The 27545-nt window shown below is 36.8% G+C and overlaps 2 protein-coding genes across 9 annotated transcripts in view; one reads left to right on the top strand and one right to left on the bottom strand.

The window, feature by feature from the left end:
- LOC107590651 (tumor protein 63-like) overlaps window positions 1-25090 on the top strand; it is a 27414-nt gene extending 2324 nt beyond the window's left edge. Inside the window, exons 2-12 of one of the 5 annotated variants that reach the window (XM_016279536.1) lie at window positions 3745-3993; window positions 14217-14403; window positions 14502-14617; window positions 14779-14888; window positions 14970-15094; window positions 15333-15415; window positions 16645-16769; window positions 20735-20877; window positions 22238-22385; window positions 22493-22586; window positions 23746-25090. In XM_016279536.1, coding sequence (XP_016135022.1) covers window positions 3745-3993; window positions 14217-14403; window positions 14502-14617; window positions 14779-14888; window positions 14970-15094; window positions 15333-15415; window positions 16645-16769; window positions 20735-20877; window positions 22238-22385; window positions 22493-22586; window positions 23746-24048 — 1683 coding nt within the window. In that variant the 3' untranslated portion in view covers window positions 24049-25090. Of the gene's footprint in view, window positions 1-3744; window positions 3994-14216; window positions 14404-14501; window positions 14618-14778; window positions 14889-14969; window positions 15107-15332; window positions 15416-16644; window positions 16770-20734; window positions 20878-22201; window positions 22405-22492; window positions 22587-23745 lie in introns of those variants that run through there. The other 4 variants (XM_016279533.1, XM_016279535.1, XM_016279532.1 and 1 more) reach the window with 4 other exon arrangements.
- LOC107590650 (TBC1 domain family member 23-like) overlaps window positions 24498-27545 on the bottom strand; it is a 17848-nt gene continuing 14800 nt past the window's right edge. For all 4 annotated transcript variants that reach the window (XM_016279529.1, XM_016279528.1, XM_016279530.1 and 1 more), the window contains one exon: window positions 24498-26533. In XM_016279529.1, the coding sequence (XP_016135015.1) occupies window positions 26449-26533 (85 nt within the window). In that variant the 3' untranslated portion in view covers window positions 24498-26448. The remainder of the gene's footprint in view (window positions 26534-27545) is intronic.

Genomic DNA, 27545 nt, shown 5'->3' with positions numbered 1-27545 from the left:
CTGGAGCCGCTTTGAAGAACGTGTGCATCAAGTGAACCTGAGAAGTCTAAGAATTGTAATTTTTTTTTAACTATGGTAGATACAGATACAATCATCTGCTCTGCCCAGCCCACTGGGTACGAAGTGCGAAGAATAATAAGAGCACTCCCACCCAACCCCCCACCCCACCCCACCCTAATTTAGTGCTTAATGCTTTCTACCCCTGTGGTCACTCATCAAGGCCTCACAGATGTTCTCAACAACCATCCCGGGTTACAAACTGCCCAGGTCACTGGAACACACCCAGGAATGGCAGCCATTTCACCCCCCAGGCCAGGGCAGCCTCAGCTCCTGTCACTACTCTTGAGTTAGGAGTCCTCATTTTGCTCTCAAACTCTAGACTTAAGTAGTTGTTAGAATGAAGTAGTAATTTAGTGGTTTTGGCCATTAGGGTTCATCTTGTGGAAACAGGAACAATGACAGGTAGCATTCGAAACTGAAAATCAACTGTAATGCTGGCACTGCTGACATCTGTCAACAGCACATTGTTAGAATGCATTGTTAAAAGATGCAACTGCAGTTCTCTGTTTTACCCTGGAATTCATTTGAGACTGTCAATCCAGAACCGAAACGGAAATCTTAATCATTGGTTATTTTACTGTAACATAAGAAACTGATAAATATTGAACTTTAAGATTGGCTTGATTTTAGAACTTTAGAACATATTTATTTTTGATCGGGGTAGAAGAGGATTTTGCTTGTAAACTAATCAGAGTGGTATATGCTGTATATATTATTATAGTATTACCTTTATGCATTTGGCAGACCTTATTATCCGAAGCAACTTTGCATTGCGTTTCAGTTCATGCAATCCCTTGGAATCAAAACCATGACATTGGTGTTGTTGGTGCCATGTTCTACACTTTGAGCTTGTTACTTATATTATATTATATTATATTATATTATATTATATTATATTATATTATATTATATTATATTATATTATATTATATTATATTATTTTATATTATATTATATTATATTTTTCTCTTTCATTTTAAATTTAAAATGTGGGAAAGACTGAGCACCCCCACTGTATAAATATATAATAAATATATAAACTTAAACTGGACAATATTGAGGTCATATAGATATCAACATATGTTCTGTCATTTCAAAAGCATCATCTCGTAACTGGAGATTACACCTGCATTACTATTATTATTATTATTATTGCTACACTTTTTTTCCCACTTGTATTATAAAAGACAGACATGGTCATCTGATTTATGGTTCTGCTTAAGCATCTTGACATCCCAGAGGCTCACTCTCCAAGGAGGCTATAAACAGGCTGGAATTTTTAAGAGCAGCTAAAGCAGTTGTTATATGGTTGTTGCATTGTGGAGGAATAGTATTTGATTTTTTTTTTTTTAAAGGTGCTAGAGAAAATCACAATATGATCAAAAAGGTTGACTAAATACGAAATAATGTTGTTGTACTGGATGTTTTTTGTCTACACAATTTTGAAATGATTTAGTAGTTTCTTAATATTTAGCACACTTGATAAACTTTGCCCTCATTTTATTATCAGTGCAAACTTCAACGCTAAGTATCGCTAAAAAGTCTTAGAAATGAGGAAGTTTGGGTAGTTTGACAGATGTGTCTTGTATGTTAAAATAAACCATAAAGTGCAATTACATATGATAATTTTTTCTCTGATCATTTTATAATTTTTGTAAACATATGAACATTTTACTATACACTATATGAGACCAGCTCTTTGGGATAAACTATGAATAGGCAAAGATGTTATTTACCAGTGCATTCATTTATACTTTACAATCTCTTCTTTTTAACCAATAAATTGTTTTTTTTAAATATATATATATATTTTTTTTTTTCCCCCTCTGCATTTTTTAAGTTTACAGGCTTGTGCAAATTGTTCTTCTGATTAGTTTAAGTAAATTTCAAACAAATGCTAATGTACTGCTAATGGTTTTAAGTAGACGGTGCTCTGCCCTACACCTCCCTAGTGGGATCAGACACACAGACTGACTTGCGTGGCCTCTACTGTCTCTAAAAGACTCAATTATGTCCTAATTGCTTCATTGTAAAGGACGTGTGTGTTTGAGAAGCGTTGTTGAGGCTGGAGGGTACAGCTCTAGTGTTTGGGTCCTCTTTGTGTGGGTATGTGCGTCTGCTCTACAATACGCTTCTTTTCATACACCAATAGACCTGGTCTATTGTTTCTTCAGACAGGCTCTTAAAAGCCTGAGACTCATTGTTTCCAGAAGGCTGAGCAGACTCGTGGCACACACACACACACACACACACACTCACACAATGACCTCTGTCTGTACATCGCAAATGACACCTCTTTTCTTATGCCCTACGGCACTGTTAGAGGTTTGTTAAGGTCAGTGATTTGACCCACTCTCAGGCGTGTAGGTGTACAAAATACATAATTATATAAAAAAAAGATCAATATTAATCTTTTAAGACTTTACTTTATTTTTCATCCCTGATAAAAAATGTATTAATGTATTTTCAACATGCATTAGCCATGTTCATTGTATATTTTGCCCCACTAGTGATTCACCCGAGCCACCAGCAGCACCGGGAGAATTTTGTGTGAGAGAGTAAAAGAGAAAGAGACAGGAAAAGAGAGAGAAAGAGGAATAAGCGTGCAAGCTGGACAGCTGTCTCCATCCATGCCTGAAATAAACAAGGGACTCGGTTGAGATTAATGATGGTCTAAAGAACCATACAACCATGGCACCTCATCCAGGAATGTAGTGTGTATAAATGGAAAGGAATGGACTGGAGGAGTGGGGTTGGAGAAGGCTGGCTTACCTCCAGAACATTCGTCCTTCTCTCAAATGACAGTCATTTTAATTCCTCTCTGCGCCTTCACTGGAACAAGGCAACAGTGTGAACTGTGTATCGCCCACTTGCTGTACCCACCTTCCTTTGTTATCACTGCATCTTCCAGTTCATCTAGAGTCTTTATTCATTCCTACAGACCTCACCAACAACCTTAGAGCAATTAAGGCAGGCTGAAGACTTAATTGGTCCTAAATTATTTACATTGTAAACAACTGCAGTTTCACACCTTTAGAATAAAAATGGCTGGGATAAAGAATGTCTTAATTGACACTTCAAATTAACTCAGAATTAGCTACTTATACATTTTAAGACCCTGTTAGGCTACTTTAAATTTCTTGGATCATCACATACTGAATCATGGTTTGGATTTTTTCCCCAATACTTTAGATAGTGATGCTGTTTTTTAGATAAAATCAGTGACAGCATAACTAGAAAATTGACATTCTGTGAATTATTCCTTTTTACATTATGCATCACTATTCTTTTGATAAGCCTTCTCATCTGTTACAGTTGACATATCTGCGGCTGTAATAGAAGGACATTTACTGCCTTTCTTTGCACAAGTACACAAACAGGGCTATTTGATGAACAGTTTAATAAAGAGCATAACCTCTTGGGTCATAATTCTCTTTGACTTGCATATACTATACAAAGACTTATTTAAGTCTGCCAAGCACTGGCTGTTATGCACATCATCTGTTTCTCTAAGCCCACCATTACATCATAGCCTGATGTATTAACATCAAAAGAAGTCGTATTGTGGCAACAACTCATTAATATTTTGTTAAATATTGCGTCTTTGTTCGTATGACACTTCTAATACCATAAACACTTGAAAAGATTTTATACTGATAAAAATACTCTCTGTTTTTCCTCTAGCCACAGTATACAAGCCTGGGGCTTCTCAACAGCATGGATCAAAATGGTGGCTCCACCTCCACCAGCCCCTACAACAACGAGCATGCTCAGAACAACGTAACGGCACCATCACCCTACGCCCAACCCAGCTCCACCTTCGAGGCCCTGTCTCCATCACCCGCCATCCCATCCAACACAGACTATGCTGGCCCACACACCTTTGATGTGTCCTTCCAGCAGTCCAGCACAGCCAAATCAGCCACTTGGACGGTAAGACATAGTGGATGTGTATGTGTGACACATATGGCTTTTATATAATTTTTTCATTGTTATATATTCAATATTGCTAGTAAACTACAAACAAAACCCACTTATACGATTATACCCAAAAAAACAAAAACAAAACAATTTCATATGATTTCATGGGGTTAGGTATTGTGGCCAACCCAATTCGGGAGCATAGAGAGGAGAGCATGTTGTCCCTTCAGTCTATATTGGGGTTAAGTGTCTAGCTTTAGGGCAACAACCAAATATTTCCTGGTGCAGAAATTGGACCTCCTGCCCTCTGGTCACAAATCACTCATAACCATTCATCCCATTTGTACATGGCATTTGTCTGTGAATTGGGTTTTTTGTTTTTTTGTATTATGACAATGCATTGTGGTTCTATGTTACACAAAGATCAAGACTGTGTGATGTGCTAAACAAAAGCAGTTCATTTCTGCTGTCAAGGGTTCTTCTTCCTCCAGGAGGAGAGTAAAGTTTTTACCTGTCCGATCTCAGCTTTAGGCATTTCTGTGATCTATATGAAAGTTTTCAGTTACAAAACTCCACCTGGCCAAGGGGGAAAAAAGGCAGGCGTAGGTTTAAACTGGTCTGTTTTACTGCAAAGTAGACTACTACTTGAGATTTGTTGTCTTTTTTGAGTGTTTGCACAAAATTAGTTGAAATAGTTGCAACCAAATACAATTTACAAAAATCTTAAATTATGTAAACATTAAAATGTATAAAAAATAACTGAATAGTTTTGATAAATTTATTTAAAATAAATAAATTAATAAAAATTTTGGAAATTATAATATACAAAAAGAAAATTCTATCCAAAAAGGGCCATGTCTGACCCCTACTGGTGAGCTGTTTGATGGTGCATTATGTCTTTTTCATAAACCGCTATGTCCACATAGCGGAAACAATGCGCATCAGTGAGCATTACAATAGCTGTGTCACTGTCACTGTTTTGCATAGATAGGTGTCACCTAAACCAACTAAACCCGCTAGGCTAGTCGTAGCAGCACGGGAACGGGGAGCCTGATGTCTATCAACCAAAAAGTGGCTTTCGGTTGGACAGCGCACCCTAGCGGTTGCTATCTAGTTGTAGCTACTTAAGGTCTTAAATCTTATCTCCACACCGTTACCTAAATGTACTGTATGTTGGCAATAAGAACTATGACAGTTATGTCATTTTGCGCTAAATGTGGCTAGGCTAAATTGAGAGCTTCAGTGGAAGTTATTTAATCACAAACATGAAATGAGATAAATATCTATGACTATTTTAGGCTAATTGATCCCAGCCATTATAAACCAATGCCTCATTAATCTTGAATTTGGCAGAGTGTGGTCTTGAAAAACCAGTGAATCAGTTGTGGTAATGCTGTCTCACATCTTTGAGTAAACAAGTTGAGCGGAGTTTGGTTTGTGAGTTGCTCAGTGCTCATTGGCTACAGTGCAGTGTGGGATTGTGACATTTACCCTATTCCCACAACAGCCCTTGTCATCCTCACTCCTTGACTTTACCAATACAGCAGAAGTTGTCAGACACCTCACCGTACTTAGAGCAGAATTCTGGGTGTGAGAAAGACACCACACCCTTGGTTGTCTCATTTAAGACATCCCTACTCATATTTCCGTTTCTCACAGTGTATAGAAGGTTGTGAAGAATATCTCTTCTTTTAATTTAATAACAATTTAGCCAAATGAAAGGCATTTTTGTGGCTTACATTTAATGTAACCCACACTTGTTCTTCGTACGCAGCTCAATCTATAGCTTCCATGACACACACCACGTATTTCCTGGCATCGCATCCTACCGCTCCTCATTTACGGGAAATCTTTCGCAATCCTGCTTTTTTTTGTTGATGTCAATGATAAGACAAACCATACATGAACCTTTTTTTGTTCGTTTTCAATTTTCAGAGGAAACCCATCCCCTCTATCATTTTCAGTTCCCTTTTTTTGGCTCGGAGCCTCCATTTGTATTTTCCTGTCAATCTATCAACAGTGCATCCAACGTACGGCACAGTTTTGTTTGCCCATTGGTTCACTTGTATAGAGCACTGTGACCGAAGGAATGCAACCACTGGAGTTGTTGTCTCAAGAAGTGAGCTGGGGATTAGAAGAATGGGTCAGTAATACTTGTGTAAATACTCCATGCCTTCCTCCTGAACCCTGCAGTGCCGATGGGGCTGTTCCTTGCTCAATGAGTAAAGCTTGTCGACTGCGTCTCTCATAATGCCGCAGGACAAGGAGATGAGAACGAGGATAGAAGTTGGTGGAGGACAGAAGCGCTCAAAGAGACGAGTGTTCCAGCGAAAGGTGGCAAGATACGACTTGTCCATGGAACATCTGCAGGCCCGTCCCACGCCTCGTGAGATGGAGCTGAGACTTGTTTGTGTCAACGAGCCTGTCGAGACTCGTCTGACATTGCCACGTAAAGCCCTAAAACCTAGAGCAAGCAGAGGAAGAAGAAAGGAAAGGAGGGAGAGGTTAATTTACCAAAAAAAATCTGGGGTTGAAAAGATTTTTATGATAGGGAAATTATTTCTAAGAAAGGCGTATCTAGAAAAGCCCACTTCTCTGACAGGTTCTGTTTGGAGATCCGTTGTTCTTGTTGTTTTGTGTCTTTGAGCAATGAAAGATTACCTGTGTTTTTAAAGACCATGCAAGAGGTAGAGCTGGACTGAGTCAAAGAGAAGATCAGTCTGTCAGCACCAGTATAGCCGCCACGTCTGCTTTAGCTCACTTGCACGATCCTAATCTGCATCTTCTCATGCAGTTGAGATGCCATAGTGCTACCTGAAAAGGTCCGGCATCTACTTATTAGACGTGACCTTAAATCCCACCTTTTGTGCAACACCTTTGGAGTGTAATTGAACGAGAACAGAAATGCAAACACCTTCATTTTCAGCGAAAGAAGAAATAAAGGTAGCTGTAAGGAAAGAATTTGGCAGCACTCAGGGCGACCATTGAGCAAAACGAGGGGAAATCCAGCATAATTACACCAAAGCTTGTCACACGTTTTCTGGGAAAGATCACATTTCCAAAGCATATAATTTAATCACAGGGCATTAACTAGTGCCAGGAAGCATTGGGGGCATTTGTTTACATCACTAGAGAAAGTATGAATCTGATGAGGGTTGGTTACATGATGATCTTCCTCCAAATGCACTACAAACATGGCAAGTTATTGATGTCTGAAAACCAGTTGCATTTAAATCTTGATATGTATGTTTTGTTTCATTGTTTTGTGCATATTTTTCACTTTGGAATCAAATGAAGTATATATGCATGAATACCATGCAAAGTTTTCAGGCATGATGAGCAACATCACAGCTGTTGATTCGCTATTCAAAACCGTAGCTGCATACATTTTTCTCAAACTAAGTTGTGCAAACATGCACTAGAGCAAACATTTGTTGCCCTGTTTTCCAGTGCAATGCATGAGTTATTAGCTGCAAGAACTATTATTCTAGCAAAAACTGTTAAGCACAGATAATGAGCAATGCCCTGTGAAACTTGCTTTTGAACGGCATTGCATTTTCCTATTGATAATTATATTTTTGCACCCTATGCTCAAAGTTTTATTTCAAATGTTTGGAAAGCAAAACTCTGTAAATGGGTATTTTTATCATTGCGCCAAAGAGGGGAAAAACACATTTTATTTATTTCCCAATGAAACAGGTTTTGGGCAAGACAACAGGCGTGACAGTACATGTCAGGTATGAGGTGGGACAAGACCAGAGGCGCCAGAGCGTTGGGCCAACCCGCCCTGCCATGCTGAGACATGAATACAGCCTTAGCCTGCAGCACTGCTCTGTTCAAACACACTCAAACTACAGCTGCAAACTTGTCACAACATGTACAACACTGTATGTGTGTGCATTTGTTGTTGGTGTGACTGCGGTTTTACTGTGTGTGCACACATCTCTGTGTGTGTAGAAATCTCTTGAAGAAACCAGTTTACACTGCCATTCAAAAGATTTTTTTCAAAGAAGATTCTTATGCTCATCAAGGCTGCATTATCTGTTTTTTAATAATATTGCAAAATATTATTGCAATTTAAAATCATTGTTTTCAGTTTTAATATACTTTACGATATTTATTCCTGTTATGCAAAGCTGGATTTTTATCAGCCATTACTCTTCAGTGTCATAGAGTCCATCATTCTAATGTGCTGATTTGTTATCAATGTTGGAAACAGTTGTGCTGCTTAATATAAGTATGAATTTATAATTAATGCTTTATTCAGCAAAAATACATTTAAAAAAGGTGATAGTAAATACTTTTGTTTAGTTAAAAACATTTTCTATTTTGAATGAATGCTATTCAAAGAATCCTGAAAAAAAGTATTACACATTCCAAAAAAAGATACAAAGAAAATAAGCAGAACAACTGTTTCTGCACATACTAAAAAAACATGTTGACATTTAGTCTAGAACTACAGTAACATCATGTTCACACAGCGCACACGCCTCTGTACTTACTCTCGATTTCTCTCAACATGACGAGAGCTGTCAGTCAAGACATGGGAAACAAAGTAACTGGCGTTATTTATTTGAAAAAGTAACTCCGATATTTCCTTCTAAATTGAAAAGTAATGCGTTACTTTACTAGTTACTTGAAAAAAGTAATCTGATTACATAACTTGCGTTACTTGTGATGCGTTACCCCAAACACTGCTATTAACTATTTGATCGATGTTGACAGAACTAAGTTGAAGTACTAAAATCACAAACTAAAACTGCAAGTAACTAGAAAAGCTAAACAGAAAAATAAAATATGTTTTTTGGGGGGTTTTTTGCATATAAGAAAATGAATCCTGAAACTTGTGATTATTGTAAGGTTATTTCACTTTGGAATCAAATGAAGTATATATGCATGAATACCATGCAAAGTTTTCAGGCATGATGAGCAACATCACAGCTGTTGATTCGCTATTCAAAACCGTAGCTGCATACATTTTTCTCAAACTAAGTTGTGCAAACATGCACTAGAGCAAACATTTGTTGCCCTGTTTTCCAGTGCAATGCATGAGTTATTAGCTGCAAGAACTATTATTCTAGCAAAAACTGTTAAGCACAGATAATGAGCAATGCCCTGTGAAACTTGCTTTTGAACGGCATTGCATTTTCCTATTGATAATTATATTTTTGCACCCTATGCTCAAAGTTTTATTTCAAATGTTTGGAAAGCAAAACTCTGTAAATGGGTATTTTTATCATTGCGCCAAAGAGGGGAAAAACACATTTTATTTATTTCCCAATGAAACAGGTTTTGGGCAAGACAACAGGCGTGACAGTACATGTCAGGTATGAGGTGGGACAAGACCAGAGGCGCCAGAGCGTTGGGCCAACCCGCCCTGCCATGCTGAGACATGAATACAGCCTTAGCCTGCAGCACTGCTCTGTTCAAACACACTCAAACTACAGCTGCAAACTTGTCACAACATGTACAACACTGTATGTGTGTGCATTTGTTGTTGGTGTGACTGCGGTTTTACTGTGTGTGCACACATCTCTGTGTGTGTAGAAATCTCTTGAAGAAACCAGTTTACACTGCCATTCAAAAGATTTTTTTCAAAGAAGATTCTTATGCTCATCAAGGCTGCATTATCTGTTTTTTAATAATATTGCAAAATATTATTGCAATTTAAAATCATTGTTTTCAGTTTTAATATACTTTACGATATTTATTCCTGTTATGCAAAGCTGGATTTTTATCAGCCATTACTCTTCAGTGTCATAGAGTCCATCATTCTAATGTGCTGATTTGTTATCAATGTTGGAAACAGTTGTGCTGCTTAATATAAGTATGAATTTATAATTAATGCTTTATTCAGCAAAGATACATTTAAAAAAGGTGATAGTAAATACTTTTGTTTAGTTAAAAACATTTTCTATTTTGAATGAATGCTATTCAAAGAATCCTGAAAAAAAGTATTACACATTCCAAAAAAAGATACAAAGAAAATAAGCAGAACAACTGTTTCTGCACATACTAAAAAAACATGTTGACATTTAGTCTAGAACTACAGTAACATCATGTTCCCACAGCGCACACGCCTCTGTACTTACTCTCGATTTCTCTCAACATGACGAGAGCTGTCAGTCAAGACATGGGAAACAAAGTAACTGGCGTTATTTATTTGAAAAAGTAACTCCGATATTTCCTTCTAAATTGAAAAGTAATGCGTTACTTTACTAGTTACTTGAAAAAAGTAATCTGATTACATAACTTGCGTTACTTGTGATGCGTTACCCCAAACACTGCTATTAACTATTTGATCGATGTTGACAGAACTAAGTTGAAGTACTAAAATCACAAACTAAAACTGCAAGTAACTAGAAAAGCTAAACAGAAAAATAAAATATGTTTTTTGGGGGGTTTTTTGCATATAAGAAAATGAATCCTGAAACTTGTGATTATTGTAAGGTTATTCGATGACTGAATAAAAAACGTATTTGACAAGAAAAATAAAATGTCAAAACTAGACTGTCACACTCTCAAATCCCCCTTTTCTGTTTAAACAGTTACTCTAACGTGTGTGTGTGTGTGTGTGTGTGTGTGTGTGTGTGTGTGTGTGTGTGTGATTCACATTGTAGCCCATGACTGGAACATAATTACACGTTAACACCACTGTGCCCCTCCCTGTAAAAAAGCCAATGCCTCCAATTCATCAGATCACTTTGTGGCCCCACCCTTGATGTATGTATGTGTGTGTTTTTCCCTGTCAGAAGCGGCTTATTTGGCCCCAAGCAAACACAGCAGCCTCCACACATATTTTCATTCTCAAAATTTGTTGCTTTAGGGCTAGAATTGGTACATCAACTGCTTTGTTTATGTGGTTTGTAAGGTTTGTAGGTTGGAGTTTACGATGTTACAAAACATGAAAGAACGATGTTTGTTGTCAGTATGTCAAGCCTCTGTCATTTATATCTGTCTCTGACTTTTTTGCTGGGCCTCTGTGTGACTGACCCTTTGGCATTCATGTCTACAACTCTCTCTTTGGTCCTACAGATCTTTCCTCTCCCCTTCTCTCTCTCACTCACCTCATTTAACTGAATGACAGGAGCGTACAGCGGCATATCAGGTTGGGAGCAGAGGGGCAATTACAGTTATTTATCTTTCTTTTTTTACAGAACACCTTTCAAAAAAGCGTTCAGTTCACGCACAAAACACCTTCATCATCCCCCGGTGAAAGCACCCTGGCGCTAAATTAGTCACAGCTAAAATGGGTCAAGTCAGTTCTGACAGTGCAGGTGATGAGTGTAGATGCTTCATGCTGTTGATATTCTGATGAAGACATCATCAGCAACTGATATGACAGGACAGGGGCCAAAATATGGACTATTCAAATCTATTTTCAGTGCAGCTGACATAAAATGTGTACCAAAAAAAAGGCTTAAATTTGTTCACATTAGTAAATGCATAAGTTGTAAACTAACAATGAGTTTTTGTGCTGTATTAATTAATAATGATATGTGTATAGCAATTTATTAACTTGTTAATTTGTTATTTTTAAATATAATATTTTAATGTGAATTAAATGTTAATATTTAACATGTAAAAATGTATTCTTATATGCAGAAATTAACATTATGCTAGATTGTTAAGCTTTGGTAAAGATGTTTTTTTTTTCTTTTTCAATTTGTTATACCAGTCACTTCAGGAAATGGCCTGTGTGTGTGTGTTTGTGTTCTTGTCAAGATTGTGTAATACTCTGAAAGCTCTCAAGCAGGTGTTGGGATGGGCTCAGCTCATTGGAACACTTCATATCAAAAGTTAATAGAGATGGAATTTAATGTGGCATTGTTCTTCAAAACAGCCCCCGGCAACATTCACAGCCATTTCTTTCTTTCTTTCTTTCTTTCTACTTCTGCACCTTTTCAAATGAACTTGACAAAGATTTCTTCACAGTTATTTTCCATGTACTTGACATACTGCTTTCAGCGCAAGAATTGATTTAAAGAAAAGTATGGTCTGTGCTATTTTTCTTGAAAAAGAAGTGATGTGCAACCAGCCATTATCTACAATACAAAATGTGTGGCATACCATTAGTTTTTGCAACTTTGGTGACTGAGTGATGATTTGCAGTTGTCAATGTTGGCGGTCACGCTTTGTGGTACTGTTTAATCATGTAGATCTTTCTTTTTCACCTATTGTGTATGGTTAGACAGTATCTTAAACACCTGACGATGCTGTAAGTATGAGTAACACCTGAGTGTTAGCCTGTGGTGATGAGGATGATTCAAGCACACAGTGTGATGCAATTGTGATTTTTGTGGTCAGTGACACCCTGAACATCAAGCTATCATCAGTGATAAAGAGGATGTTGGGAAATGCAAATGAGATTACCTCATACAATTTGTATTTAATAATTATATGTACAGGTACATTTTCATTTTCATGTTACACACTGAGAAATTATAAACCCCATTCCTGAAACTCCAGCAGAGCAATCTTCTGTGTTAAAAAAATAATAAATAAATAAAATGTAAATTGTTGATTTGAACATGTCAATTTATGTTGGAATGGTATTATAAATGATTTAGACCATTGGTTCTTAAAAAGGGGGCCGAGCCCACTAGGGGACCTCAGCAAACTTCCAAGGGGCATCAAGCTGGCTTAAAATGTTTTAAAACGAGACAGAAAGAAACGAAACAAAAATTATATATTTATTAATTACATTTACCCCAAACTCCAGAACTGGACTTCTGACTTCTGACGTGGACTGTGACGTTACAGTCGGGATCACTAATAGTTACATTTGCATATGTTCTATGCCCATGTTCTATGCCAGCCGCCAACCGAACCTGCACAGCCGATTCATCAGAAGTTCTGCAGGTATTGTGAAGAAACAAGCGAGGATAATAGCGAAAATGGCAGATCATGGAAATAAATATTATGTTCCAGGCTGTGCAGGGGTTGTGATGTGCAGGGATGGGTTGGTGTCTGTATTCAGAAAGGCACGGAAAACAAATAACACGTTCTAATAAAAAAAGGCGAGCCACTAAAGGGACATGGTTAGCTGCATGCTGGCGGTAGCCTGTTTCATTTCAGTACATAGTATTTCACTTACCACATAAACAGAGTAAGGAGAGATGACTGAGGATGGTGGCGAATGATTTACAGATCCTGAGCACCACTGACAAGCATCTGATCTGCGAGAGAGAGTATTGGAATATACATTTTCCCTGTGTTTCCTTCATGCTTTGTGAGCTACTGTAATGAGCCAAACTGTGACACAGCCAATCAGAGCAGAGCTCAACATTGAGCCGTACTTTGAAACAGCCAATCAGAGCAGAGCTGAACATTATTATTCATGACCCTTCCAAATAAGGTAAAAACAGGCCATTTAATTCTAGGGACAATGTAAAACCGTTTCTGGAAATTGTTTTGCCCTTACCTAAGCCAGATACCTTCTATGTAGATATCAGAGAACAATTTAAAATATTGTATCAATGCATTCTATGGCACCTTTAATTCATTTTTAATTTAGTATTTTTTAGTACTGGGGGGTAAAAAAATGTTAAAGGTTTAGAACCACTGATTTAGATTCAAATAGACATTTGTTTTACTCGTTTTATGACATGAATGAGGCCTATTAAAGGCATTCAAGGGCAAGTCTAAGCTTCTCATTGCTCAACACTAGAAATATCATCACATCAGGGCAATAATTTTAAAAGCAGATTTCTGTGTCAAAATGGTCCTGACGTCTTCCTAGATGAATCATTCTTCAGGTGATTTGGAAAGCACATTTCAGTGTGTGTCCTTAATCACAGGTATATCTTAAACTGTGACAGCTGTAGGGCAGATCCAGAAATCCTGTCGCCTAAAGCCAGCTGCTCTTCCCTTCAAAGACTGTTATATGGTACTTTTTCCACTAAAGGGTTGCCAAACTGCAGCTGTTTTATCTCTACATTGCCTGTGTTTGTGAGAAAGGCTTCTTTTCTTTTAGATAAAGAAGTGACCTTTGATTGATGTTTGCTAGTTTAAAGCAACTACTATTACATTAGATTTTTTTTTTAAATAACTTAGAAAAAAGTAACTTTTTAAACATTTAAAACAAAACCGCTCGAAGCAAAAACACTTTAGTACTACAGATTCAAATGAGCTTATATTGATAAAATAGGAGTGCAGTTTTATTACAGATGTATAAAGTAAATTTCAATTGTTCTATGGCAGTTACTAACCAAACTCTTCTCTCTTTTCTTTAGTACTCCACAGAACTGAAGAAGTTGTACTGTCAGATTGCCAAAACATGTCCCATTCAAATCAAGGTCCTTACCAACCCACCCCAGGGTGCAGTCATACGGGCCATGCCTGTCTATAAGAAAGCTGAGCATGTTACCGAGGTGGTCAAACGATGCCCGAACCATGAACTGAGCAGAGAGTTCAATGACGGTATATTACTTCTCTAAACGTGTTGTCTAGAAAAGCAATTAAACATGTTTTTAATATTAAGCTTTGTGATATAATTGACTGACTTTTGTGTTTAATAGGCCAAATAGCCCCACCCAGTCACCTGATTAGGGTTGAGGGAAACAGTCATGCTCAGTACATGGAGGATTCCATTACTGGGCGTCAGAGTGTGCTGGTGCCTTACGAGCCCCCTCAGGTGAACACACTCACACATACATTTCAGAGAAGCCTGGCTGTCTGTACATACACTGCAGTGCACACCTGAAATCATTCCCAACAGATGTTAATTTAACATAACCACTCTAGAGAAATGAACAACGGTGAGTAGTGTATGACACAACTGTTCCCTATTAACAGGTGGGCACAGAGTTCACAACCATCCTGTACAATTTCATGTGTAACTCCAGCTGTGTTGGCGGAATGAACAGACGTCCTATCCTCATAATCGTCACTTTGGAAAGCAGAGAGTAAGACCTTTTTAAACACTGGATTGTATTCCCCTTGAGGAAATATAGAAATATGCATTAATTGCTTGATGGTTTCTTCAGTGGTCAGGTTCTGGGTCGACGGTGTTTTGAGGCTCGTATCTGTGCATGCCCTGGACGTGACCGCAAAGCTGACGAGGACAGCATCCGTAAACAGCACGTCAGCGATGGCACAAAGAGCAGTGAGGGTACGAAGCGCCGTAAGTAGGCTGGGGGCTGGTGACTGGGCTTCATCTAACTAACACAAACATATTTGCATCGCATGTTTCTTATTCCGAGATAGTTCTTACCTCCATACATACTGCATGCCCTTTTGTACAAACACACACTGCAACTTTTCCACCTGTTCTGTGCTTTAGCTCTACGTTTTGTGCATAAGATCTTGTATTACGGCTGTTTCACTTCCTCTATCTCTGTCTTCCACAGCTTTCCGTCAGGCCTCTCACCTCTCTCAGCTAAACTCCATCAAGAAGCGAAGATCCACCGATGAGGAAGTGTTTTGTCTGCCTGTGAGTATCTCAAATGTGTTTTTCCAATGTAAATATTCACTAGGGGAATGTTGTTTTTTTTTGAAAATCCAATTTTAAAGATCAATCTGCATTGACTTCCATTCTGTTGCTCTTTATTTAACTAATTTTACACACGTTCTTTGTGAGCGGTCCCTTACTTGAAAGGAAGTGTTAAGGAAGTGTTGGTAAAAACTTTTATTTTATGCATTGTTGGTATTATTCATACTATATATAATCCATTAAAAACAAGTTAAATATAATTATAATAATTGATTATTCATAACTGTTATTCATAATAAAAGTATAATTAATCATTTTTACATCAATGCATTGGGTGTAGGCTACTCAAGAAATTATCAATAAAATATTTTACAGCATTTATTAATCTAGGTTAATGTTCATTTTTACATACATGCTTTTACATATACTCTTTTACACATTTCAAATTGTACATGAACAGTAGTGTATTACAAATTAACATTAACTTAGATGAATGAATGATGAACACCTTACAACATGTGTTGTCTGCCTGTGAGTATCTCAAATGTGTTTTTCCAATGTAAATATTCACTAGGGGAATGTTGTTTTTTTTTGAAAATCCAATTTTAAAGATCAATCTGCATTGACTTCCATTCTGTTGCTCTTTATTTAACTAATTTTACACACGTTCTTTGTGAGCGGTCCCTTACTTGAAAGGAAGTGTTAAGGAAGTGTTGGTAAAAACTTTTATTTTATGCATTGTTGGTATTATTCATACTATATATAATCCATTAAAAACAAGTTAAATATAATTATAATAATTGATTATTCATAACTGTTATTCATAATAAAAGTATAATTAATCATTTTTACATCAATGCATTGGGTGTAGGCTACTCAAGAAATTATCAATAAAATATTTTACAGCATTTATTAATCTAGGTTAATGTTCATTTTTACATACATGCTTTTACATATACTATTTTACACATTTCAAATTGTACATGAACAGTAGTGTATTACAAATTAACATTAACTTAGATGAATGAATGATGAACACCTTACAACATGTTTAGAATACTTTTACATTTAAATGTACATGTAGGCTTTACAGAAAGTGTCGCACAACTATTTGACACTGAAAAGATAATCTCTCATTCTTAAAGTAGATATTCAAAGTGAAGAATTGAGCATAATTCAGGAGTCTGACATCCAGGCTTACCCCTTCTCTCTCTTTCTCTGTGCTTCAGATTAAAGGCCGTGAAATCTATGAGATTTTGGTGAAAATCAAAGAGTCTTTGGAACTTATGCAGTTCCTCCCTCAGCAGACTATTGAGTCATACAGACAGCAGCAGCAGAACCTACTGCAGAAACAGTGAGTACCTTACACATGCAGGAAGATTCCCCAGTAAAAATTGGGTGATACTACCACATTTGAAAATGTAAAAAATTGTTCATAATCTCTTTGTTTTAAAATGTGACTAGCCACAGTCAAACTATAGGCACATACTACACTGTGTTAGCAAGGTCCACCCACAGATTGATATTTGTGTGTCAGTTTTTTAATAACTTGATCAACTTTATTGCTTGGTTTTAACACTTATGGATTTGATTGTGATTGCTCATTGACTGACTGTGAACTGACTTTGTCATTTAATGTCATTTAATGTCATTTAAGTATTTGGTTTGCTTGTTCAGCAATTAATTTCCGCCCTATCTGAGAGTTTCTATAGTGCAAACACTGGAACTTAACGTGGCAGTTTAATTCTCTCACACTGATGGTATAATCTTGGCTACTGCATGAAAGTATGAGGTTGGATTGCATCTTGCATGAGATTTATGTTGTGCATCATTGATGTTGTTAGCCCTTAAGCAAACCCTGCTGTTATGATCGACATAAATTCACACAGTTTTAATAACTGTTTTAAATTCTGCTTGGCTTCTCATTAAAGGTGTACCTTGCTGAGATGGTGCTCTGATTTATTCAGCCCCCCCATTTTATGACATTCGAATTACCTCAGAACTGAATCTGAGTCAAACAAGTTTAAACTCTGCCTACAAATTGTTATTGGTCTTCATGGTAAATGCAAATTTAGTCTGTACTCAGCCATTAGCATAGTTTTCTCAGAAATACATTCTGTATCTGCTGTAATAGTGCTCAACAGAGGGGGAGGGAGAGACCTGTAAATTGTGCTTTAAATGAGCCTTGTCGCCCTTACACTGGGATTTGGATGTCAATGCTTTTCTTCCTGTAAATTTCCTTAAGACAGCCTAAAGCATCCACACCCAACTGAGCTGTTCAGTCATGACGTCAGTTTGTAGGTCAACTGGATTCACCATGGATTCCCTAGGGAAGTTCTAATAGCCTGTTTTCAATTATTGAGTAAATTAAAGAGTTAGGTTACGTAATCACACATATATTTTGGCAATTGTAGTCATTATGTTTGCAATTGTTGTAGAACAGAATGTGAAAATGCTTTAATAATGTTAACCACAGACCACACTATACGTTTAAATCAAAAATCACTATTCTAAAACCACATAGACGTTCCCAAGGGAACCCATGGCTCAAAAATGCTTATTCTCTACTGGGTTTTAGGCTCTGATTAGTGTGTAGAAAGGCTGTTGATTTTAGGGTTCATTTGATCTTCTCAAGCTTTGGTCTGAGCTAAATGACTAGGTAGCCATTTTTAAAACTGTCCCATTGTAGGACAAAGACCGAACACACGCTGTGAAATGTGCATCTTTTGACTCTCCTAAACTATCATTTGAATATAGCATGTTAATGCAGTATATATTAAAGGCCTCATCCTTGTTCTGATTTTTGGTTAACATTTCCAAGCAGCAAATGTTGTTTGATCCTTATCAGCATTGTCTGCATGCTGTTACTTCTCTCTCTTTCATTCATAAACCTGTTTTTCTAACTATACTTTTTTTCTTCCTTTTCAATAAAGCTCCTTCTGCCTTAGATTCAGTGGGTTGGGTGTTTTACTTTGTTGATTTTCCTTTTCATACTTTCTCACTCTTTCTACAGTTCAAACACTGAAATTATTCCTTCCTTAGTTGCAACGTACAGCCACCTTGTGGAGAGATTGCACATTGCTAAAATATGAAAAAAAAATCATGCATCCTGTTTTGTTACTGTATCTGATGTTTCATCATTGTTTGAGACTTTCAATAGCTGACATCATTTTTTTTTTCAGGGCATTTAAATCACAAAATGTACATTTATTCAAATGAATGAGGCTTGAAAGATTTGTATATGCATAATTTTACAACATACCACATTTCTTTTAGGCAAATACTCTGTACAATTCCAGTTTGATTTACTCATCATCAGCTGCTTATCATTGGGGTCTCTCTCTTTCTACTATTTAATGATACAGTCTAATATTTTTTAATATTGTCACGTTCCGTTCTTCCTGACATTTTGCTATTCCTCCACTTTTTCTTTCCTTCTTCTCTCTTGCCTGCATTTTCCAGTCTTTCTATTTCTCACTGTCTATCTTTGACTCTTTCCTACAGCCTGTTAAGGGCCCGTTTGCGCTCTGAGCTTCTGGACCCAATAGGTGAGCAGAAGAGGCGCTTCAGTGCTTCCTGAAAGTAGGAATCACATTCCTCCTCCCTCAGAGCATCCCTCGCTCATCTCTCTCCATCTCTTCTTCATCTCATCCTCTACCCCTCAAAGGGGCTCCCTGTGCTTCTCCAAAACATCACCTGTGGTAACTCCTAGACTTTTTCTATGCCACAAATAAGTTGAACACAGGATTTTGTTTCTACTACCTAAACACCTCGTTTTAAATATGTGAGCTCTCAAGTGAAGTCATTTTAGATATTTTTGGAAAGTTCATTGCATGATTTTGTCCCTCCAAAGTGTATTATCTAGACTATGGCGTTCATTTATCAATTGAAATAATCCATTTGTGTGTTAAATTTGCTTACCTTACAGTCAGATTTAGTTGCATTAGTATTATTGTTCAATCATCTGAAGTGTCAAAAGTTTCGTAAAACATTTCATTGTCCATACTTTTTTTAATGTTTCTTAAAGGGCCCTTGTGACTGAGGCGGCTTGTTTCCTCAGCATTTATTGTGTTTGTTGGACTGATCTGCTGGTATTGCACAGAAACGCATTGCACATAAACAGTATAGCAACTTCTCAGCTGACCACCTTATTTCTCTCTTTCTCTCTTCTTTCCATCTGTTTTTCTTCTCTCTCTCTATCTAAACAATCCTGGATGTCGAAACTGACCAGGAACCAAGCACACATCTTTTATTTTTATGGGACTCATAGTTTTTCTGTAAGATCTTGATGATGGTTCATCTTAAATAGCTTTTTGTTTTTGCCTCTGTCTTCATTTTATTATTGGAGCTGGACTCGAGTTGTCTATAAATATGGGGGGGGTAGACTTTATCGATGACTGAATTTTGATAATGCTGGTCATGTTTTGTAAAGTGCACTGCTGGGCAGTAATTTGTGTGTTTTGTCTTGATTATTTGTTCATTTTCTTAAAGATGTATTTTCTGCTGTGTACATGGCAGTTAAGAGAAAAGGAAATGAATGTTATAGTGTTGACAGATTCTTTTGTTGTTTCATATGAAATGAATGGTTGTTGTATTCTCAATGGCTCTTGCACTTTTGTCAGTTACTACTATTCAATAAATGACTTCTCTGCTTTTGTGTTCCTATCCCTACTCTTCCTCTTTGTTCTCTTTTCTTCTCCTTTATTTTTCGACTCTTCTTTTTACTTGAATTGTCAGGGGCTTTTAGTCAGGGCATTTAAAACTATCAATAATATCAACAAAGAAAGTAACATTCAGAATCATTTAAAGGGCAATTCTTACTCTCATGTCATTCCAAACCTGTATTATAATTTTTTTTTCCTATATGGAACATAAAATATATTTTGAAGAATATAGGTAACCAAACCATTTTGATTAAAAAAATGAAACTATAAATGTTTGTAACATAATTAAATTATGGTGTTTTCTTTGTATGTGTGAACTATCCTTTTAATATTATATTACACATGTAGTTGATTTAAAAAAAAATCATTTTTATTTGTTATTTACACAAAGTACCACACATGTATATGGATTTAGTTTCCTCTCAATGTGACTTTTAACCCATATGCATGTTTATACCTCTTTGTTTAGAATTACAGAACAACACAGACATGTTCTGTGTTTCTCCACAGTTTAGCCCTTCCACAGTGTCCAAAACATTAATAGAAAGCATTTAATCATGACAAGTTTGCACATTTTCTGTAATGTCCATGTGTACGCTTATGCAAGAGACTTGGCTTCAGTAATACAGTACCTGTATCATCTTCTCTCCCTCAGGAGCTCTCTGCCACCCCAGTCTGCCTTTGGTTCCAGCTCACCCACCCTCTGCAAGAACAAACTGCCATCAGTCAGTCAGCTCATGAACCCCCAACAACGCAACACACTCACCCCATCCAGCATGTCGGGAGGACTAACTGACAGTAAGGCCTCTATAAAATCATTAATAATTTAATTAATATACGTATATTCATAGTTTGTCTACAAATGTGGCAGTGTCAGTTAGGGCTAACAAAAGATCTTATATTCGAGTTAAAGTGATTTCGGATCTAAATTGTACAGGAAGAAAGTGAACCCTTTCTCCCTAGTGAAGAATATCCTGTCTGGGCTTGAGAAACACTCAGTTCTCAATGTCAATCTGACAGAGTTCCCTTTTAAAATTGAACTAAATCTTTGCGGGACTGTCTGCCTTCCCTTCGGCATACTTTGGCACTGTCAAAATGTACTTACACATGACAAATATGCATTCTCCTTTGGCCTGCTGTGCCTCAGGTTTCACATGTTCTGAGATTACCTAATCCATATTTAGTGCCCTCAGGTGTTTGTTATTTCAGTCAATTTCAGTCAAAGACTTGTGTGTGTGTGTGTGTGTGTGTGTGTGTGTGTGTGTGCATGATATATATATATAGGCTATAATAAATGTGGGCAGGATGAGGACAGAAAATATTGCATGATTTTATATTATTGGTAACACATTACAATAGGGATAAACATTAGTTAATGCATTTGCTATCATGAATCAACAATGAATAATAATTTTTTTCCATATCGGTCAGAAGTTTGGAATCATTAGCATTTTATTTTTATGTTTTTGAAATTTGTTTCTTATGCTGACCAATCCAGCATTTATTTAATAAGAAAATAAAGTAATATTGTGAAATATTACAATATTTAAAAACAAAAACTGGTAGTTTTTCAGTATTTTTTGATAAATAGACAGTTCAGTTTTTAAAAATCGTACTCACCCCAAACGTTTGAATGATAATGCGTAACGGTTTCCACAAAAATATTAAGCAGCAACTGTTTTCATCATTGATAGACATCTATCTTAAGCACCAAATCAACATATTAGAATGATTTCTGAAGAATAATGTAACCCTGAAAACTGGAGTAATGGCTGCAAAAAGTAAGCTTTGCTACCACATAAATAATTACATTTTATAATAATTATTATAACAGAAAGCAGCTTTTACTGTATTTTTGATTAAATAAAAGCAGTATTGCTGAGCATTAGAGACATTAAAAATAAATAAATAAACAAACGCCCAAACTTTTGACTGGCAGTGTATTCTTCATTGTTTTTCTCATGCTTTTTTCATTATAGTTTGTACAAATTACTATAATTACAAGTATTATGCTGTAAAAGTTTATATTTTATGATTAGTTCCTAATACCTAATGTATTAACTGATGTTAACACATTGAACCTTATTGTAAAGTGTTACCATTTTATTTCCCTTCTTTTGAGGTTTATTACAGTCTCAACCCTTTCCCCTCCCTTCAGTGACCCCTCCCATGATGTGCGGCCCTGTTCCCATGAACACGGACATGAGTGCCCTGAGCCCCACCAACCCCCTGCAGCCTCAATTACAAATGGTGCCCTCTCACTGCACACCTCCGCCACCCTACCCCATGGACAACAGCATTTCCAGGTACACAAATACACTTACAGTAAGTCTCTCTGAAATGGCTCACAGGTGAAAGTGTTATAGCATTACTGTAATCATGTTTTAAAACTTCTGAAATCTGTCAATTTCAGCTTCCTGTTGAGGCTGGGCTGCTCAGCCTGTTTGGATTATTTCACAGCCCAAGGACTGACCAATATTTACCAGATTGAGAACTACAATTTAGAGGTGAGGAATTTGCCTTTCTCCTTAATGTTTTTCATATCAGTTTTCATTTGAAAAAAATATATATATTTATTTAGCAGGTGCATGTTAGAAGGTATAATTCATGCAAAAATTTGGACAACAGCATTTCCAGGTACACAAATACACTTACAGTAAGTCTCTCTGAAATGGCTCACAGGTGAAAGTGTTATAGCATTACTGTAATCATGTTTTAAAACTTCTGAAATCTGTCAATTTCAGCTTCCTGTTGAGGCTGGGCTGCTCAGCCTGTTTGGATTATTTCACAGCCCAAGGACTGACCAATATTTACCAGATTGAGAACTACAATTTAGAGGTGAGGAATTTGCCTTTCTCCTTAATGTTTTTCATATCAGTTTTCATTTGAAAAAATATATATATATATTTAGCAGGTGCATGTTAGAAGGTATAATTCATGCAAAAATGAGAATTAGCTGAAAATTGACTCACCCTCATGCCATCCAAGATGTATATGAGGTTTTCTTCTTTATCGCAACTGATTTTGAGAAATTTAGCAACTTGCTCACCAAATGGATCCTCTGCAGTGAATGGGTGCCGTCAGAATGGGTTCAATACAGCTGATTAAAAACATCACAATAGTCCACAACACTACTCAGTTAACGTTTTGTGATCTGAAAAGCTGCATGTTTGTAATAAATCCATCAAGACGTTTTAACTTTAAACCTCTATCCGTATTATTGCAGTACATACAGAGAGAGAGAAACTACAGAGAGAAAAAAGTCTCTCCTGAAACAGGAGCGAAATATGCAAAGATCATGCACTAAAACAGATGAATATGGTTCCAAACAAATATTTTGCTGTATTTTGAGAGGACAACAGGGGAAAGATGTTTTCATTGAGGATTATGGACTCATTTTGTTAAAGTTCAAACATCTTGATGGATTTGTTGTTGTTTTTTACAAACAAGCAGCTTTTCACAAAACCTTATTTCGTCAACGAGTTGTGTGGATAATTTTTGGCTTACTGTGATGTTTTGAATCAACATTTTGAACTCTCATTCTGACGGCACCCATTCACTGCAAGGGATCCATATCAAAATATGCGCTCTAGTGTGTCTGGGTTGACGGAGAGATCAGAGCAGTGGCTACTGTATTCATGAGCTCTGTGGTATATCTATCCACAGGACTTGTCCAGGCTGAAGATTCCCACAGAATTCCAGCACATCATCTGGAAAGGAATCATGGAGTATCGACAGACCATGGAGTTTTCTCCACCTCCCCACATCTTGCGCACCTCTAGCGGGACATCCACCGTCAGCATGGGCTCTACCGAAGCCAGAGGCGAACGTGTGATCGATGCTGTGCGTTTCACTCTTCGTCAGACCATTTCATTTCCTCCACGAGACGACTGGACCGATTTCTCTTTTGACCTGGCTCCAGATTCTCGCCGCAACAAGCAACAGCGTATCAAGGAGGAAGGAGAATGAACATAGTGCATCACACAGTTCACAATAATACACATACATACAATGTCAACAGTGCACATTTACTGCACACACACACTCATGCGCTGGTTTATATTAGCACACTTGGTGTTGGTCCAGATCGTTTCACAGTTTTCCTCTGCAAGTGATGATTAAAAAAAACTGTGAGCCTCATAGTCGTTCACTTAAACTTAAATGGGCAGATAAAATGCACTTAAAGTCCTTTATGGTTTCATTTTTCTTCTGGTGGATTTAGCTCTGGTTGTCATTTCAAGCCCCTTTATTGAACGCAAACAGCTGTAGCTGAGGGGAAATGGTGCTTTGCTAAATTGTCGTTCTTACTGTTTCTTGAGACAAAGCACTTAAGAAATGCTAACATATTGTTACTACTTGCAAAATACACTCTGAACTTTTGGGGTTTCTTTTTTGTTACATGACCAAATGTATATTTCTGTTTTCCTTTTCCTCTCAGCAGGAGCTTTAGTGTTAATTGTATTCTTTGTGACGGTCATTCCTTGCGGTTGAACAATGTCTTTTTTTTGTAAATGTTGACGTATGTCAGCTTTGATTGTATGTATTTCAAATCGCACATGGTTCTTTTCTTTATTCTCACAGAAAGTGTTATTCATCCATGGTGTAAGACTGATGTTGTCATGTAGCCTTTATGTAATACTGTAAACCCCTCTTTGTATCTTTTATTTGTTGCAAACACTCTTGATACTAATGCATTGCAGTGTGTTAAGTATTGAATGCTTCTGACAGTTGTGGTAATCCATAGACATGCTGTTTACTGGCCTCTAAAAGTATAAAAGTGACTTACATTGATACATTGGCAATGTAATGTGGCTTCAGTATTTTCTTTTTTAATTTCCACTTCACTTGATACTTGCTATTAGCCTGTTGTGGCAATATTGTACAGATTTTTTTATTACGCTTTCATGTGACAACTGAGTAAACCATTCTTTATCAAACTATTAAGGAATTATTGTAAATATTTTGCAGTGTACTTTTGATATAAACAAAATAAAACAAATATTGACAAATACATTGATTGTATTGTTGTACAAAAACAATCATTTTATTTTAACAGAATAGTCAGATATGGTGGACCGGACCACATTTTGATTTATTTAAATAGGAGATATTATCAATAGCATTATGTGGTTTAGCAGACAATAAACAATGGTTAAAAAGTTGAGCATTGGGAACATGATCCTCTGACTATCCTTTCATGTCCGGGACGTAAGGAAATATTATTCTCTTTTAAGACTTTCAAATTTAATTTTTAGAACTTGCATAGTGTGACAAACTGACGGGACTAGTTTAAAAAATGTTATGTATCACCCTCCCTTAATCTTGACGTTACCTTTAGTTTTCCTTACATTCACTTGACTTGTGTATACATATAGTTTTGATGGCTTTGAGTGCTTCAACCTTAATACTTGTATTACTCAATAGCTATTTCCAATAGAAGCTGGTAGGCATCCTAAACTTCAGGTTCTCAATACATTATCTGGTAAACTTGGCCATTGGCTTAGAGAAGACCCATTTAACTTTTAACTGTCTCACAAACCAGTTCCCTTTAATCTTGAAAGCTGCGATCACAAAACAATTTTATGGAACCAGAAACTGACAAAAGATTCTAACCATTTCAGGTAGTTTTAGTCAATCAGCACAGAGGTGTATGGAAGCAAAGTTGTATGGAAGTATGCATGTGTCACACTGGTGTAACCACTTGTACAAGCAGCATCCTGTAGGGTAGCATACTTTCCAAATATGAAAATGAAGTATAGTTATTCACCTCAATGCCTGTGATGAGGCTCCTGGTGAATCTGTTTGCTGTAAAAACACTGCTCGGATAAATACATAAAACCCTTCTCAGTTACATAAGTATGCAGCAATATATGATGTTTACATCTTCAAATGGCTAAAGAATTAGTGACTTCAAACACTGAAGCAGATAAAAAGCAATGAAGTTCCTTGATTGAGGTTCCACAACCGTATTCTTATCCAGAGGAGCAGTTTGACTCATATAAAAAGCTATAGCTCATTAAGGCTCGAGACAGATAAAGGAGAGATAATAAATCGAACTTGCTTAATTAGGTCAGGTTCTCAAAACAGAAATCATAATCACGAAGCAAAATGAACAAAATAACCATTTCTCATATTGACAACTCCAAGCCCAAAGTTTTAGAACTCCTGTCAATCATGATGGTAACGTGCCCAAAGAGTCATGACAGAACTCCACACCAGTGTTGCCCAGGGAGGAGGTGTGGGGGGGGGGATGATGACGAAAAACAGTGTGGGAATGCTCTACTCCCTCCTTCCCCTTCAGGCGGTTTTGGTTGGAGCTGTGGTTGTCTCCTGGATGACCAGAGTGCAGCATCTCTGATGTCTCTGTCATTAAGAGCTCTCCATAGCATCCAAAACGTTCATGATTTGCTGTTTGATGACTTTAGTGGCGTCACCGGCATTTGGGATTAAATACCTTCAGAAAAGAAAACAAGAAATATCAGAATAAAGTTAACAAAAATAAGACTAAAATAAGTAAAAAGTAAGGAAGTGTAAAGCATTATAATTTTAAAACTGAATAATCGAATTTAATTGAGTTTTTAATCGAAAGTACAAATATCTGTATGTACTGTTAAGCTATTAGCGATTTAGAGTTAACAAACTATTAAATATCTTTTTGTGAATTCAAAAATGAATTTTTGTGATACAATTTGCCATAGAAATGTAACGGTTTACATTAGTGAAAGTTTTTTTTTAAAGTGAAAGTGACGTGACATGTGGCCAAGTATGGTGACCCATACTAGGAATTAGTGCTCTGCATTTATCCCATCCAAAGTGCACACACACACACCGTGAACACACACCCGGAGCAGTGGGCAGCCATTTTTTGCTGCGGCGCCCGGGGGGCAGTTGGGGGTTCGGTGCCTTGCTCAAGGGCACCTCAGTCGTGAGCGCTGTACATTCACTCCCCCCACCTACAATCCCTGCCTGTACGAGACTCGAACCCGCAACCTTTGGGTTACGAGTCTGACTCTCTAACCATTAGGCCACGACTTCCCCCAAAATGGTTTAGCATTCCATTCCATAGTTTTCAACATTAGTCAAAACAAACAATGAAAATATTTCTAGAGCATTTATTAATTTAACCATTTCTAAACAACAACAAAAACAAACAAAAAAATATGAATAAATAAAAGGAAAGGGTATATTTACAATTGCTGTGTTAAAAGAATTTAATGGACCTGAGCTAACATGAACAATTAACAGTTCTATTTTTATTAACTAATAATAACAAATGACTTAATATGGTAACTAATGTATTACTCATAGTTAATTATGGTTAATGCATTGACTAATGCTTGCTAATGAGAACCTTGGAAAAACGAATTAAAATGACAACTGAAACGCATAAATCAAGAGCCAATTTAATTTGATACTAAAATAACACTGGTTATTTTATACAGAGACTAGGAGATCATGTGAAATTA

This window comes from Sinocyclocheilus grahami, unplaced genomic scaffold (genome assembly GCF_001515645.1).
Source record: "Sinocyclocheilus grahami isolate Dianchi unplaced genomic scaffold, SAMN03320097.WGS_v1.1 scaffold131.1, whole genome shotgun sequence".
NCBI lineage: Eukaryota > Metazoa > Chordata > Actinopteri > Cypriniformes > Cyprinidae > Sinocyclocheilus > Sinocyclocheilus grahami.
Note: the sequence above shows the minus strand (reverse complement) of the source record. Positions and strands in the feature narration are given on the sequence as shown.